This window comes from Ambystoma mexicanum, chromosome 9 (assembly GCF_040938575.1).
Source record: "Ambystoma mexicanum isolate Mex_15411 chromosome 9, UKY_AmexF1_1, whole genome shotgun sequence".
Lineage (NCBI taxonomy): Eukaryota > Metazoa > Chordata > Amphibia > Caudata > Ambystomatidae > Ambystoma > Ambystoma mexicanum.
In genome coordinates, this window is record NC_090931.1 from 752,350,739 (window position 1) to 752,368,157 (window position 17,419).

Below are 17,419 nucleotides of genomic sequence, written 5' to 3' on the forward strand. Positions count from 1 at the left end.
CCACAATACTCGCTTCTAGGGATTTTTTAATTTTTTTTGTGTGGTATGCTGAAAACGGCCCTTTTCCCTCTATTCTGGACACTTGAATCTTGATTGCCTCATTGCTGTTGTGTTGAAGTTGGGTGCTGTGCACTGCAGTTCTCCTACTCCGGCCCCCCCGCCCACTCTCCCGTGCTCTCCATCCATGGTGCTTTCAATATCCCATATCTTTTCTAACTGCTACTCTTATCACCTATCCTAGCTCTCTTTCGAAGTCTGGAAGGAAAAAGTTCAAGAAGAATCTCCTGGTTTCCAATCTAAGCCTGCTCATCGCTGACACCTATGTCAATGCTTCTTGGAGGCAGACTGTCGCTGACCTCCTTTGTCGCCCCCTCTCTGGACCTTTGGACTTCCAATATGGTCTCAGTGCTCTTACCCTTTCTCTTCCTCGCCCATTAATGGTGGCACCTGTTGGGAAGTACCCTTGGCATACTTCCCTTCCTCTAGGGCCTTTCGTGGTCTACCTGAATGGCACTGTCCTCATCCAGGGCTCTCGGCCCAACCCACACACCCCTCCTCCTCCTCCTTGATGGGCATCATCCGTTGCTCATCAACCTTCTTCCTTCTCCTGTCACCCCCCCTTCTGCCACCACCAACGGGTGTACCAAATTCCTGTACCCCTCCGCGGAAGACCTTCAAAAGTGGCAATCAGCTCGACTTGGCTTCCTTCAACTCTTGCTTTGCTGTCAAACACTCCCCTGATATCTGCCACCACCTTGAAGATCTCAATGTACTTGCTCTCACTGAGATGTGGTTCACGGCCAGCTGTGTCACATGTTTGACCCTCTTCCCGGAGGGCTACAAGATCCTCTCTAAGCCCAGGCCAAACCCTTCAGGGGGTGGAGTGGCTCTGATCTTCCCTGAATGGGTCCCTGCTGCTATCATACCCACCCAGTACTCCACCTCCCCCCCCCTCAAATGCCTCGTCTGCAGGCCTGCTGTCTCTCCTATCCTCTCGCTGACTCTGGCCACCATTTACAGGCCCTCTGCTCCGGTCTCCCTCTTCTGAGTGGTCTGAACTCACCACTGCCCTCCTGACCTCCACCTCCTAGCTTCTCCACCTCAAACCTCAATCTTCACTTGCCCTCCCCTGATGCAGCCTCTGGACTCTTCTGCAGCCTGTGTCACTTCTTCCCTCCGGTTCGACTCATTCAGCCGGACACACCTTGGATATACAATACCACAGTATGCCCTTGTGGCTAAGCTTCAAAACATATGGATCATTTCATAAACTAAATACTTGTATATGCACACACGCCTAATACTTCTGAACTCAATTCACAGAAAACAATTTATTTTAGGTTTTACCACATGTGACAATATGAATTACCGCCTGGAGTAAAATAAGCCTATCACCTGTTGGACCTCAGTCTATGTGCTAATAAAAATTCAGATACGTAATAAGAGCACAAACCCAATTAGTTTTTAAACCTTTTGATTTTTATAGAAGGTTAAAATTCAAATCTGTCCACAGTTGCATTATGCAATACTATTTACTTGGACATGGAAACAAAAAATGCATTTAATTGGAGTGCTCGCACACAACATAGCTTTTTGAATAATAAGTTTCACTTGCACATTTGTTACCAACTGGCCTCCAACAGCCTGGCGGGTAACCTTGAATTGTTAGTAGATAGGAGCCTGTCATCTAACAAAAGCTCACTTCATAAATGGGAACCCACGTAACATATAAATCAGTCTACCCTTGCACTTGGTCTCCCTCACCCCTGCACCCTTCCACCCAACCTACACTTGCCCCCGGGCTTCCTCCCCCTGCACTAGCCTAGCTGGGCCTGGACCCCTCTGAGCCCTTACAGCCCGTCCCTCGCTAAACGTGTCGACATATGTCGAACCTTCAGAGGCTGATACAATGATTAACAGACAGGCCAACAGAGCTGCTAGTGGGCTTACACCCGGGGGGAGACTTCTCCAGTCCCCTAGCAGGTGGTAGCATTGTGGCACCGAGGTGTCCTGCATGTTAGGATAACATAAAACAGCGTGTGGAAGAACAAGCTTCAAGATAAGTAACACAATCACTAAAATGTTTGTTCTCCACCACCCCACTCAGAAACTGTAGCTGATAGAGACCCAATGGCTACTGCCTTTTAGGCCTATGGAGCCAAGCCCAGTCCTAGAGAAATCCAACTTCCCACCCAATCATTGCCATGTCCATAAAGCTCCTAGAAGGCCTCACGAACTTCAGGGAACCCAGTATGGGGCCTTGCTGCAAGAGGTGCCAAAAATTGTAACCACTCATTTAGGAGTGCCAGAGTTCCTCTCAGCTTCTCAGTCTATAGAACCTGGCATTTCATGGCCTAATAAGTTAGCCTGTGCCCTCCTCCTCCTGTTCCTTGGGAATCATTTAAAGACACCTAGCTAGTACAGTATGGCCTAGAGGCCTGTGCTTAAGGTGCCAGATGACCTCGGCATACGGGCGTCTAATTTAATGGGGATTTACTTTCCTGGAGTGTTGTCCTTCATGTCACCTCTGACGCAGTGAACCTGGTATTTTATAACCTTTCCTCCAATTTCTTATAACCTTTCCTCCAATTTCTCATTCTAGGGGCTTATTCCACAATTCACTACTTAAAAGGTCAGCATTTGTTCTCTCTTCTCCATCAGAGGCTAGTCTGCTACAGCCATCGGTGGGGGGACATTGTTGGGCAGAATCCTGTGCAGTGCCCTTGGGGACCACTACACACAATTAAGACTACAGGTGGCAATACAAGTTTTACCTTTGGTACAAGACTGTACTACTATGTTAAAGTGGTAGCAGTAGCAGAGCAGCCAGGCTTATTTCGAGAGTATGAGCAGTAGCAGAGATTACACAAAGGGACCACAATTACTGTGACTCAAGCAAACACTGACTCAAGGTTTCAGGTACATATATTTTTTTAACCAGTTGTTATAAACACGACACTTCTATTCGAAAACCACACGTACAATATACTACTAACCAATTCACTTTGTACGGTATACTTCAAGGTAAGTACCCTGTGTTTTAGCGGACCGGTGTTATGGCACAAAAGACGTTACCGGGAATACACTTGAGATCACTTTTTGGCAGTAATGACAGTTCGGTCTTACTAATGAAACGCGCATCTGTGGCAAGAAATGTTACCGGGGCAAGAACACACTTAGCACCTGAGATACCCAGAGAGAGTTAAATCATAGGCAATACTTTTGTCAAGGCAGACAGAATCAGAGAACACTCTTAGACAGAAATTCAAAAGTCAATAGGCTGGAGCCAGGATCAAGTGGAATCTGGTTCCTGTTGTCGAGGATCACACAGTCGGATAGTTCACGATTCGGTGGAGCCAGGAGTACTTAGATATTGTCAACAGAGGAAGCAAAAGTTATAAGAAGGAGGGAAGACCAGGGCAAGCCTTGGAGACGAAGAAAAAGGGATTCACCCAAATTCCTCGAGCAGAACACAGTACCTTATTCAAGGAAGAAGATGGTGCCACAGCAGTTGTTCCCGGTAGTTTCCTGCAGACCCTCGGTTCCTGGAGCTTCGATCCGAAGGAGGGGTCTGCACCACACAGGGCTGAAGCCGGCAGCAGCGACGGTGAATAAAAGGTGCGCTCCTTAAAAACAGGAGAGGCTCTTCAGATGGCTATCCGGACCACTACAGCAGTGTGCAGCGATTTCAACCACAAAGAGGATCCCCTGGCTGTAGAAGATAAGCTGGTTATCCCCACCAAGCTCAAGGGAAGAAGACTCCGGATTGGATCTTCTCTGGTCGTCGAAGGGTAGATCGCTCAGGACTGCAGCAGGGCTTCACCGGGACGGGAAAGTTGCAGCAGTCGACTTCTTCTCCGCTTCTCTACGGTTCCTTGTAGTTCCAGTAGCGACTCTGACTTCTAGCCCAAGAGACGTGCCTTTTATGCAAAAATCCCCCATTCACACAGCCTGGCTGTCAATCACACAGCAGGGGGTTGTCCAGCCCGGACAACCACCTCAGCAAATCATGGAAAAGTGTGACTTGGGTTTCCTAGGATACCCTGTGCAGGGGGTGACTACACCCCTCCCTCATTCAGCCCACCTAGACACCCAGGCGCCTAGAGGAGGGCTTCTTGGCAGAAGCCCGCCAAAAGACAGTGAACAAAGAAGGCAAACCTGGTTTGCTGTGCAAAGTAAAACACAAGGAGTTTAACAAAAAGAAATGGCGAATAAACCGCACCAGAGCCAAAAGAAAAAGCATTTGGTCCAGCGGGTTTAAGTTTGAGGCTAATATAATAGCCTAAAACAATACCACATTTATATAGTATAATCGCGGTAGAAAAGTTGGGGTAGATACCACTGTCACCAGCCAAGTCTAAATGTTAAGAGTGAAACAATGCTCTAGGAGGTACAGATAACGAGGGCTAACAATTAACCCTTTCCAGTACTTCGATGTAAGATGGGGTGTACTTGATCTGTGGTTAAATCACTAAAGTTAATGGCAACTTTACCCTTTTCTGGGGGACAGTAGTCAGCCCCAGAAATGGAGTTGGTGGGAAGTCTAAAAGACAACCCTGTGTCGCTGCACTGAAGGTGCTGTGTAACACACAAAAGAAGGGGGCTACTGAAGTGGTGTACTCCAGAGTCCACAATCAAGAAAACGGATGAAATACACATGGCAAAACACAGATAAGAGTGGAAAGAAAGGGGTACACTCTTACCAAGTGGAAAAATAAACTCCAGAGATACAGCAAAGCTGCTGGGGGACTCGCTAGGTAAGGGAAATTAGCCATTTGAATGAGAATTCTCCCTAACAGACATCGGTCAATTCTATTTTTGTGCCCCCGAACACTCATTCTGCACCAGCCAATTCTTGGCTCTAACACCTGTCCACAGGCTCGGCTTCAAGAAAACCCCCTTGACTATCAGCAGGTAGAAATCCAAATTGATCATTTCGTTACTATCCACCACAACTCCAAGGTACTGATGAGCACATCTGAAGGCCGTAACACATCTACAACAAGACTCGACGCCGGTATCACCCCCAAACTAGTTACTGCTTCCATGAAAGTTCTGCTTGCCAATAAGGGAAGCACTTTTCCGTTCTTTTGGCTTACTTTTTCTAACGGTCAGCACACTAAATTATCAAAAGAAAGTGATGGCTGGAAGGTTTAGAATACATCTCAAGCTCTGGGCAACTCTCAACGATCGTTCTTTAGCCCGCAAAGCCGTTACAGAAAGGGGAAAGACCTTATGGCAATCAGGCTTCGTTCATTCCCAAGAGTGGCAGTCAAGTCAGAGCTGCTCTCTCATCCCAGAGTTATTGTAAACCTTCAACCATCACCTTTTTGTTTTGCTATAGTCTCCCCGAGTGGGACGCCAAGCTCCAGACAAGCCAGCCCCTCTAAGATCATTGTGGTGGTGATTTGGCGCAATATAAAATTCTTGTAACGTACATGTACATTTAATCGTTTCTCCCACTTTACAGAAAGGCCTGGATTCCCCCAGGCGTGTGAGGTGGGGGGGGGGTATCACATTATGCCACTCTAACATCCCTCATCACTGTTATATCACTAGGGTGTGACTGACACATTAATAAATAGAAATATTTTAAAATGCCTTAAAACAAAATCGCTTGCGTACAGAACATCTGATAACGATCTGTTCTTATACACCATCTCCTTCAGTCTCTTTTAGTGCCTGCCACCAGGCCTTTAGGGCACATGCAAGTAAGCAACAGAACAGCATGTGCTTCCTTTTCCTTTTTATGGGAATGCAATCCTACTCCTCGCCAACATGTTGAACTGACTGGCATCAAGGTAGTTCGACAATAATACATCCTCAATTTAGCTGTGAAAATTGAATTCTCAATTGTTTCACTTAAGGACAGGATACAACTTTAAAATGAAAAGGGTAACCTGTGCTTCTGGGTTGCTTGCAAATGTGGCATGTATACACACCTTTCTGCTCACCCTCCACCAAAAACATGGGTGTATGCTTACCCAGGCTGCCTGTGGAAGGAGTTATTTGGGATTATTTTTAATGAATTCAATTTACTCCATGTCTATTCTTTAATGCAATCCCACCTGGGTTTTGAAATGTCAAGGATTTACGTGCCTAGACACTGCCCAATTCCCTAGTGAAGGAGCCAACTCTGGGAGTCTGCTTTGATTTGAGTTTGGACAGACTTTAATGCTATTCTGGCAGCTCGCATCCATACTTTATTTTTAAAGAGTGAGGACCCTAATGTTTCCTGCATTTTTGTGTTTAAAGAAAAAAAGAAAATGTACACTTTAGGGTGCACACCCCCACCCTTCACTCCTTTCCAATGTTCTGCTTTTATATTTGTTTTCCAAATTCTGTTTTAGTTACTGAAGGCCATTTTTAGTTTTGGTGCTTTTTGGTGGCGTAAGTAAATGAAGACCGAGCTAGCCTTCTTATTGCAATTTGACGAGCAGTCTGGTGCAGCAGACATGGACTGTATGCAAGACCAGTGGGGAACCAGCCGGTCACTACTGCCTCCTAATTTGGTGAGCTCAGCTATGGCTCCCATAGAAGCTTTGTTGCTAAATCCCTGCGTGGAAAAGTGAAGGCTGCCGGAGACTCTAAAAGCCATGAGCACTGGTAACTCAGAACTGAACTCTGCAAGTTGGGAGTGAGGAGTGCACGTTTTACCTGAACGGTCTGCCAAACTGCATCTGTCCATTAATGGAACTGTGCAGACTGAACCGCACAGCTGCACCTTATTAGCTGCTGAAGTTCAAACTCTCGTCTTACCCCCGTTCATTACTTCGACTTCTAGTCGAACAGATTTGGATACAAAAGCACACTAAATTCTGTGTTACTGTTAACCACATCTGCTGAACAGTCAACAGTTGTAGTCACCCTAACAGATGGGTTCTTGGCCTAGGGATGCTAAAATACTCTTTAGGTAGGTCAACTTTAATACCAACAGCAAACACCTTCACTCTAGTCCCATTGTCAAAACATCTGAACCTTTCCTGTTGCCTGTTTTAGACTGAATCCTGACCACCCCATTGTCATCCTAAGGGTTGCTTCAGTGTCCAGTCACATTTGCCACTACATGAGTTGGCAAAACCCTTTTGCTTTGCAGTGTCGGTTAGTCCCTTGCTTCTTCTGAACTCAGGTAAGCGAATTGTCCCTAATCGATTCGATGCCTGTTGATATCCAACACGAATAGAGATCCCAGTGTTAAGTGTGCTATGCCTGATTTGTTAGATGTTTGCGAGGCAGCTCTGCTAGGCCCGGCTTGAAGTGTGGCAGCAGTGAATCACTGGTATCCGCATGGCTGTGGAGCCTCCATGAGCACAAGGCTCTACCTCTGGCCATGCTTTCTGCTGGCTCTGACTAGCCTTATTTGGTTGTCATATAGTGGGTTGCAACCTGCTAGAAATGCACATCATAACTGCCAACCAGGTTGAGGCAAAAAAGGTGTACAGGGGTACGAATTTTAAGTTGCAGGGTATTAGCTAGCCACTGTCTTGCCCCCTTAATTCTCCACATACACTAATCGCACTTTGTTTTTACTGATCACAAGCTAGTGAAGATTGAAAATTTGGTGGCGTACGTAAAACTTTTTGACCCACACACCATGCTTTCCATACTGAAGATTGGCTTTGAGGCTGTCCCCTCCCACGTGCCAATTGGGGTGCTCCGGTTGTAGAAATTCTCATGGTGTTGCCTGCATTCCGAGCCTCATGAGCAGCAAGACTCTGGCTTTTCAGTCTGGCAGGAAAGATGGCAATCAATTGCTTCCCTCAATCCACTTGTCCTTTACTGTGTCTTTTGGCTTGCTGGTGGAGTCTTACAACTTGAACGACAGTGTTTGAAACTGGGAAAGCTGTTTCCGACTGACCTTCCTAAGGCTAGGCTGGCCTGTCTGGGAGGAAACCAGTTTACAGTATGGCACATAACCTCATCCTTGTCTCTAGGCCACTCGAGTGCTGGGGTTCAGTTATAAGCAGTACACCCTGAAGAGTTGTTAAAATGCGCTTTGCATTGACCTTTTGAGGCTGCACGTTTGCATGCCCATTAACGCCGGCTTGTTTGGCAGTGGATACCACTTTTAACACGCCAGGGGGTGAATGCTCTCATTCACTGTCACCCATGTGTATTGAGTTGCAAGTAATTCAACTCTTCACTGTCTGTGTGGGATCAAATTAGCAATGACACATGAGCGGGAAGTGGCAATACCTGGATAATGGGAGAGTACATGGGTGACTACAGGCAATGCTTTCTAAATGGGGTATACCTGGTAATGTGTCTCTAAATGGGAAATATAACTAAACATGACAAGTCATGCTAAATCCCCATTCCCCCCCCCCCCCCCCCACTGTGCGACCTATACACCATTGTGCTGCGCAGATGGTGGCTGCAGACCATGCATTGGGTGTCCTCTACAGGAAATGTCTAATTGTGTAGAGTTACAAAACCAGTGAAATTAACAAGATGAGTCCAGGTTGGCTTCCTTGCTAAAAAAAAAGGCTAAATCAAAATAAACGTACAAACTAGTTGAAGTGACATTGACACAAAATCCAGAAATTACTTGACCTTCACCCCAACCTCACACTGTCTTGGCTCACAAATGACTCTCAAATGGCATTGATGCTGACTATTTTTATTGTCCAATTAAAAAAAGAACTTTTACTCAACATCCCCTATGTTTATAATGCACCACAAGCAAACTTTAGTGAGGTTCCAAATAATCGCTGCATACTAAATAAAAAATATCCAAGTAAAACGGGGATTCCAATCTTTTATGAAAAATGTGTCTGCAATGAGTGTTAAGGTGAACTGACTGTTGGCACACTACTGTTTGTGCCCTCCCCGTCTTCAACGTGCAAGAGAACAGACACTTCCCAGACGGGGAATAAGGCAAAGAGAGCAGGCTGCAAGAGTTCAAGGAAAAGTTTATCTAGATCTCTGAGATCGCTCTGCAAAATTAATGTTACAGTACATTTATATAGGTACAATGACATGTCTAACATATGATGCTACGTTGGACCCGGATTGGTCTGCCAGGGTGGTGTGTTGGGTGTGGGCATCATCTCTTCCTCCTGGTTGGTTGTTTGGTTGGCGGGAGGATGGACGTCAGATATCTGTGTTACGAATGGGTGAAGGTCAGGTTGCCGTGAAGCATGGTGGTCACTATCTAAGCTAATGAATACATTCTAAATAATGCATGCACTAAATAGTTGTTCAAAAGACTCTCAGTAGTTTATCATGTCACTAAATAAATCACACAAGTGCCTATATCATCTATAACATTTGGATTATACAGGTCACAGGTTAAGGGTCATGACCACTATAATACACTGAACTGTAGGTTTAGTTTCACAAGAATCTTAGGTATGTGGCATTTGTTAGTATTAGGCACGATATACTGCAGCAGGGGTCTAATGTTTGGGAGTCTGCTGGGTGGGCATCATGGCATGGTCAGTGGTCTGGCACATGAAAGGAATATCGTGCAGGGACACAGGGTCAGAATGGCAGTACGTTTCTATTGGTGAAGGTGTGGGGGCAAGGACACGTTTGTGGAGATGAACGCGCTATGTGCTTAGTTCATGCTGGTTCACATGCGGGACCGTGATCTCAGAGGAAGACTGATGTGATACATTTATTAGTTGTTGCAAATACCTCCAGCTTCAGCGTGAGAATGGAGCCGCAGAGTTTTCCAGCCAGAGTGGGAACAAAGGTGGGGGCCATGTGCTCTGTGTGCCTGACCGCAGTGAGGAGAGGGAGAGAAGCGTTTCGTACTATCGCAGTGAGGCCTAGTCACCAAGATGGAGTCGAAAGGGGGCACAAAAAATGGATGCCCTGTGTCCTGCTCAGTGGTCCCATCTACACAAGTCAAGTTAACATCGCATAAGGGCAAGGGGCGAACCCACTACTGGAGGCACCTGGTCCAAGTTTTGTACGGAGAAGTGAAGGCAAAGTAGTACATTTTAGAAATACTAATGCGCTCCATCAGTAATATGCCATTGGTTCTCTTTATCCCCCATTAAAGATGTGTTCTAACAAGCAAAGTCCTTCACTGATGAAATCACTAAAAGAAATTGCTTGGGTACCGATCTAGTCCTAGCATTTGTGTGAGCAGAAAGCCTGCACCAAGATTGTAATTTTTTTTAATGTATCCCTTTTTTTAAAAATTGTGAGAAGTAATGTTTGTTGTTGCTTCTGGCTTGCATTAGGTATGCTTCTTTATGGAAAGGATGTCTGACCCTTTACACAGGAAGAGGAGGAGGGCTTCAGAAAATTGGGGAGTAAGTATTAAAATAATTTTAGCTCTTATTTGAGTCGAATTCCCTCTTTCACATGTGTCCAAAACGCACACAATTGAAATTAGAGGGGGTTTTCCAGATTGATTAGTTATCTTGTGGATGTTACCATGGCTGGGCCTAAATTTCCACCTCAATTACAGAAGTGTGGCTTTTGGCTCATGGTGTGCGTCTCCTACTCCTATTGAGAGCTGCAATAAACATATTGCTTTTGGCCTGGCATACTAAACGAGCAAAGTGAAAGTAAAATCTCACTAGTGTTGACACATGGTGTTTATGCTCTAGGTAAGGTCATTGAAATGCATATAGAAATGGGAGTAGATCTCCCTGGAAGCTTTTTTAAAAAAAAAAAAAAAAAGTTTAACCCTAATCATAAATGGTGCACCTCTTTTCTAACCTGTACAAGCTTTATTTTGTCAATGTTATCTACTGGAGATCAAACCTTTGCCCCGTTCAGTTTAATTTCCAATTTTATATGGGGTCTTGATGGCACCATCCGCTTGCATGACTGAGTTCTAAATGTAAGTTGAGACCTTTTTTTTTTTTTTTTTTTTTTTTTTTTAGCAATGTTTGAATGCGCCCTTGGAGTGAAGTCTATGCTTAAACTAACCAATACAGGGGTTTAAGACTAAAGGGACCACTTGCCATTTCTGGTTGATCATTGAGTGAAAAGGAAACCTGTTGTACAATTCAGTTAACCTTACATTTTAGCAATACTTTCCATTTAATGACCCGTAGTGAGGAGTGTATGCCATGCTTATGGAGAGCTAATTCCATGTCTTCAGAATGATTTGATGCAATAGGATGGAGCTCTAATTTTTCAAATGAGCATATCTAGCCCCTGTCTAGATCACTGAAGACCAATTAAGTTAATAGTGAGGATGTCCTCTCTACCGATGATGGCTAGCCCCTCGTGTCCCCCATCAGACCTGCTTGCTCCTCAGCTAGTCAAGCCTGTTGCCCCTTTAGTGGCCTCTTACCTCGCTGAACTATACAACCTGTCATTTGACTCTGCTTGCTTTCCCTTTTTTAAAATTTTTTTTTCTTCAAAATGATCTCGGTCATCCATAAAGGGTTTTGTTGACAATTTTACCAATTTTCGTAGACCTCTGTTGTGTATTGTATTGTCACTGGCCAGGAGTGCATGGCATTGGAATGTTGCGGTATGCATGATGGGCAGCTCGGGAGAATGTTGTGAGGTTCTGTGAGTGAGTGTTCAATGAATGTCAGTTGGGCCTGAGCTGGGTGTGTAAGGATGGCTGGTGGGTCTCTGTGCTTTTATGTCCCTGTACTTGCCTGTCTATCTACCTGTGATGTAGACTGATTACAAGTAATGGTACTGTTCATATAAAGAGAAACTGGATCCTGTATAGATATGAATATGTACAATAAAGCCTACCTGGACAAATCTATATGGCTCCACAGCTGGTCTGTGTATGTGACGTCAGAGCCCTTCATCAGTGCATAAGAACATCCATAACCCCCGAGATCCCCCACAAGCAGGTATCTGATCCTGTAACTCCACAGAAACTACTCTCAGAATGTCTCCAACTTCATTGCCTACAAGTACTCCAATCTATCCTAATTCTCCTTGACCAGTCCAATGCCTTTGACACTCTGATCTCCTTAATACTCTTTATTTGGGATTCGTGATCGAGCCCCTACCTGGATTGAATCCAACCTGGCACCTTGCCAATTCTGTTGCCTGGAACACCATTTCTCAACTCGCTCCTCTTAACTGTTGCTGTTCCACAATACTGAGTCCTCTCCTCTTTACTCTCTACACTTCTGCTCTTGGGCCACTAATCTCATAGCTTAGGTTCTCATACCATCTCTTTGCAGACACCCAAATCTTCTCTCATCCTGAACGCTCTTCTGATCTCTATCAAAATTTCTAACTGTCGCTCTGCCATTAAATATTGGATGGTTTTGCACTCTGTAAAACTGTACCATAACCAGAGTTGCTCTTCATTCCTGTCAAATACTCCAATCTCCCCCCCCCCCCTCCCTATTCATTTCTCACCTGATATTCTTCCCCCTACTTTTCAGCTAGAATCCATGCCATAATCTGACTGTTCTGACACTTTTGCTACTTTCATATCAAACGGGAATGGCGACTCGCCTCAAAATTCTAAATATAAAGAAAATCGGGCACCTCACTTCAACACCACCAAACATCTCTTAACCACTCTTGTCTTCTCTAAACTGGACTACTGTTCGAGCATCCTCTATGGTTTCCCCAACTATGCTTTGCCATCTTGACAAGATCAGTGACTTTGCTACCAGGACTCCATTAGCCTCCTTGCTTCACGCGTACTTCCTTGTACCGTCACCAGGCTGGATGGCTTTAGATGCAAAAAGGGGACAGATTTATATTTTTTATCCTGGTTCACACACTTATACAGGGTAGGGCACCGCCGTATCTATCCTCTATCCAATTCTACAATCCTTCTCGTAATCTCTGCGCTGCCTTCTTGGCTACCCTTGTGGCAGCTCCTCATCCCCGTGCTTTCACCCTCTTCTTTCTCCACTTGCATTGAATTTTCTTCACTCCGGACATCCGAGAAACCGCCCACATCTGAAACCTACCTCCTTGCCTCTCAGTAACCCTCTTAACCTACCTCTCATCTGCCTTCTAGCTAACATTTTTCCATTGCCTCTAACCTCCCTCTATCCCTCACTTTCTCTGCCTCCAGTCTAGCACTTCATCCATCCTAGTCACATCCCTAAAACAGCTGGCCGTACCGCCTACCTGCACAAAAGTCTAATGTTGGTTGTCCTTAATCTATGCATGTCCACCAATGTATTGTACACGGTGACTCCTCCATTTACTTCCGTCGGCTTCCTGGTCAGAATGTCACTTGAACTCACCCCCTTATGAGAAGTTTGCTGCTTCCCATCAAATCTGATTTCTTATCTATTTTACGTTCTTTTGTGACCAAGAGCATTGTTCCTTCCTGTTTATAAATTGAGCCAACCAATCTGGTGGCTGGAACAGCAGGAGAGAATACACAATCCCTGCCCGCTGTTCCAGTCGCCCAAGGCCCTTCCCCGGGTGGCGCTTTTTTCCCTTTTTCCATTTTTTATTTCTAATGTGTGGAGGCAACAGGGGGGCCGCTTCCTATTGCCTCCCCACCCCCCACTTAAATGATGGACCACTCCAGTTGCAAAGCTCCTCCTGTCTGGCCACAATTGAAATAGAAAAGGGACTATGGGATGCCGGATGGTCTCGCAGGCTATGCCACTTTATAAGAACGCAACGAGAAGTTTAAAATCATTAAAAGGAAAGCATTTGTCAGTCATGTTATAAAGGACATTAAAATCCTATCTAAGTGAGAATGTATTTAAGGCCTGGTAGGAGGGTGTACCAGGTGAAGACAAATGTGTGCACAAATTGTGATGGGTCTTAAGGAAGGACCATGCCTTTGTACTATGAACTATTGTGTGAATTGTTGAGAGAAGGACCTCGAAGGACAATATCATTGTGGTAGCACTGTGAACAAAGTGAATAAAGGAGAAGAAAAGTGCTTAGAAAGAACTGTACCCTTGGTAACTGGAACTTTCAGTCTCGACTTGTCCCTGGCTGGGTGCCTTGTTTCTGCACACCTCTGGCTGCAGCGATACTGTCCCCCTTTCCATGTACCCAAAGCCTGTCTCTCCTTTGTCATTAATTTGAAGGGCCAGAAGCTTCCATATAATTCCTCATGGCTTCTCTGTTAATAGCAGCCAAGCATGTGCAAGCTAGATATGTGAATTATTTGTATCTTGCGATTTCAGCTTTGGCAAAAGATGTGGATATAGAGGTATGTATTTGTATCCACCCTCTACCTACGTAGGTCATAAGTATGTGCTTCATGCCTATATGCAATAAAGTAGTGCATGTTCGTCTAACTTCATGAATGGATGAATATGTACTTCATTTATAAATGCAGCTACATTGTGATGTCATTAATCTCTGGTTTTGCAGTTAGTTGATTTGCTCGATGAATGTCATTTCCTATCGTCAATCATTGCTTAGGTATGGTCTAAACGGCTGTCTGAGACTCTCCACCTGTGATACATCGGGAGTGTGGTGATGGGCGTAGGCGGGAGGCACATCTGTTGTTTCTCTGCCTTCGTGTTGAGTCGTGTGGGGCACATGAGGGTCCGATTTGGTCCCAGTCTACATTACTTTCCTAAATGCCCAAGAGAGTGAGCCCCTTTAACACTGCATACCTTAACAGAATCTATGAATGTACCAGTTATCGCTTCATAGTCTCCCAAGTGTCTGCCAATAGCTTCTCCTAAGCCTTTTGTAAATATGCTTTTTTCTAAACGGATGCACTTCACAAAGTAGGCTGATGCCGGAAAGGCCTTACAAATGGGCGTTTTTAACTCTTGTTGGCCTGGAAAAGGGGTTTGGCGGTTAACTGGTGTATTGAAATATGCAGCTTTAAACCTAATTGTGTATTTTTTTCTTTTTTTATTTTTTTTTTTTTACACATGTCGGTTCGGGTTGAGTAGGAATTGCAAGTTGTACACCAACCTGAGGCCTCTTAGAACATGTCTTTCACCCCCTTAGTACAAAAAGACACCTTGCTTTTGGTTTAATTGGCTTTCTAAGCTACCAAATCAATTCTGAGCTCAACCGCAAGTGCTTTTTAAAATGCTACTGTACATGAGCATGTTGCCCTGATTTCAAGACAAATTGTTTTCTTTTAAATACTCATGAATGACCCGCAGTGCAGATAAGTCTATGCAGGACACTGAAAACTTCGCAAAATGCAATTTGAATTCTGTTGTGGTGTTAATTTTACATAGTTGCTCAACAGTGTTTTTAATCACTATTGTAAAACAGAGGTGTGACAAGAGATGGGGAAGGATTTCAATCTCAGATAATTCCTCAGGCGGAGAAGAAATTACCCAGGCCTCTAAAATGCAACATGTTAATAGCATAAAATAGGAATGTTTCGGTGGCATGCTTTCAGAAACTGCGCCACCAGCTTGCCATCTTCATTGTTAAAATTTGAGAATTGAAGTTCTTTTGGGCTGTGAACAAATGCTCATTTCTCTATGAAAATGTACCTTCAGAATAATTGTTCCTTGGCCCAATGAGAATCTTTAGGGAGATTCCAGTAATGTTGTAATAGGTAATTTTGTCTCAAATTGCCCTGTCTGGTTTACTTTCAGGTTTTGCATGGTGTACTCTGAAGTCCCGAACTTCAGCGAATTTAACCCAGAATATGTAACTGGTCCACGGCAAGCAAAAGTTGTAAGTAACGGTTAGGTTTGTTAATGTCTGGTTGAGAATAGTAAAGATTAATGCAAATGCTTCTGGATCCATTGAAGTGTCATCTGTGAACTTCCATTGCCTTCATTGGTTAATCAGCTTACCATACTTTTTATTGCACATTTAAGATAACATGGAGATCTAAGAATTAGGTTCAACAATGCAGAAGAGATAAATGGCAAGTCTACAGAAAAATCTTTGACGAGCACCTAACATAACACTCCCACATATTAAACTTGTATCGCCTTATATAGTTGAGGTTCTGTGAAAGCAGGTTTGCATATTTTAAATGTGAAATGTAGCCTCAACCAGTTGGGAAGATGCAACGATGTTGAGGTTAAGGGAAGGAGGTTGCATGAGTAGGAGTGACGTGTAATGATAGATGTGGATCAAACAAAACGGAGCATTCAATTGGAAAGAAGAGATTGTATGATAATTTCCCAGTGATGGCAGCTCATAGTACTGTGGAAGGAATTGCATGGATGCCGTTTGTGTGATGTCCCAGAGATGCGCAAAAAACAGAGACCAAATGGGAAACCAGTTATCCGACAGAAGGGTAGCACTATGAAAGCATATGCTAGTCACGTTTGGCTATAAAATGGGCAACTTTTGGAACAACTAAAGTTTAGAGTTGGAGGCGGTATTTTGAGCCACATGTAGAAGCCTCCAGGATTTCAAGGAATGGCTAACCTGGTGGTTTCCTGACCTCGGTCTTGCTGGTATGGCCACGAAATGTTACAGATTATACCAAACCTCTGCGGTGACACCTTCATAGGTGTAGCCTACATAGCCTTGCTCTCAGTCACGCCTCCTGCTAGTCTGTTAATGATGTACAGTACTGTAAGAAACCAAAAGATCCAACATGCAGGCTTATCCCCATGCTACATTGCATTCCAACACACCAAAACTGATAACTACTGTGGTTATTTATCCATCAACAGTTTCTCGTTGCACTGCTTTTAAATTCTGCCCCTATCTATAGAGTGGAGACTTTCAATGCCCTCCACTTGAAAATGCAAGACTTTAATCCTGTTACAGTGCTCCCTTTTGTAGGACAAAGCTTGCATTGCATCTACAGATCTGAAATCCACATTCTGATTAGCAATCACGCTTTCTCCCCAGACTTCACACCAAACCTGCTGTTGATGCATGGAATACTACCTGGGGCCATTGTGGCATTTGGATGCCAACACTGGGTCAGTTGGCTGCACAAGCAGAATTTCTGCAGTTTCAGGGTCACCAGGCAACTGATAGATGCAAACCTTGTTGGTTACACCATTGTGTGAATTGGGAGGTGAGCACCAAACTGAGTGCCCATTCTAACTCTAAAGCTGAAAGGATCTGCCCCTCCCCTCTCTCCCCCCAAGTCATGGAGCCTTAGTCTTTCACCCGAATGTCATTTGGAGAAGTACATGAATATGTATTGGGTCTGATGTAACTTCAACTCTGGTTGGGACCATCCCTCCAGGATGTTTTATTCTGTGCACTGGTCTTTGGTACAGAAATGGGCTGGGGTTGCATTTTGGCAGGAGTGCAGCATTTTGATCGGTGTGGTGCTGCAACTTGTTTGTGCCAGCCCTTCCTTTGGTGGCCCCTTAATTTTGAATACACTCTTGTGATGCCTGGAACTTGTGTGCATTTTGAACATCTGGTACACTTGGAACTTTGCTGAGCCATCAAAACCTTCACCTCGGAGGCTAAGAAGGAGCTTTGTAGCTTTTCTAGGCAATGGGTAGGCCTGCTCTCTGGTTGTTGTGGGTCTCCCTATAATACAGGTCTTGGTGCAAACTCATCCAGTTAATGTACTGGTTAAGTTCAGTGATTAAGCTACCTGTCCCCCACAGTACCAAGTAGTGGTAGGTCATAACCT

The 17,419-nt window shown here is 44.6% G+C and overlaps 1 protein-coding gene across 3 annotated transcripts in view; it reads left to right on the forward strand.

Moving 5' to 3' along the window:
- Positions 1-17,419, forward strand: part of NABP1 (nucleic acid binding protein 1) — a 58,410-nt gene that overhangs the window by 4,216 nt on the left and 36,775 nt on the right. For all 3 annotated transcript variants that reach the window (XM_069615685.1, XM_069615686.1, XM_069615687.1), the window contains exons 3-4: positions 10,194-10,265; positions 15,450-15,531. In XM_069615685.1, the coding sequence (XP_069471786.1) occupies positions 10,194-10,265; positions 15,450-15,531 (154 nt within the window). The remainder of the gene's footprint in view (positions 1-10,193; positions 10,266-15,449; positions 15,532-17,419) is intronic.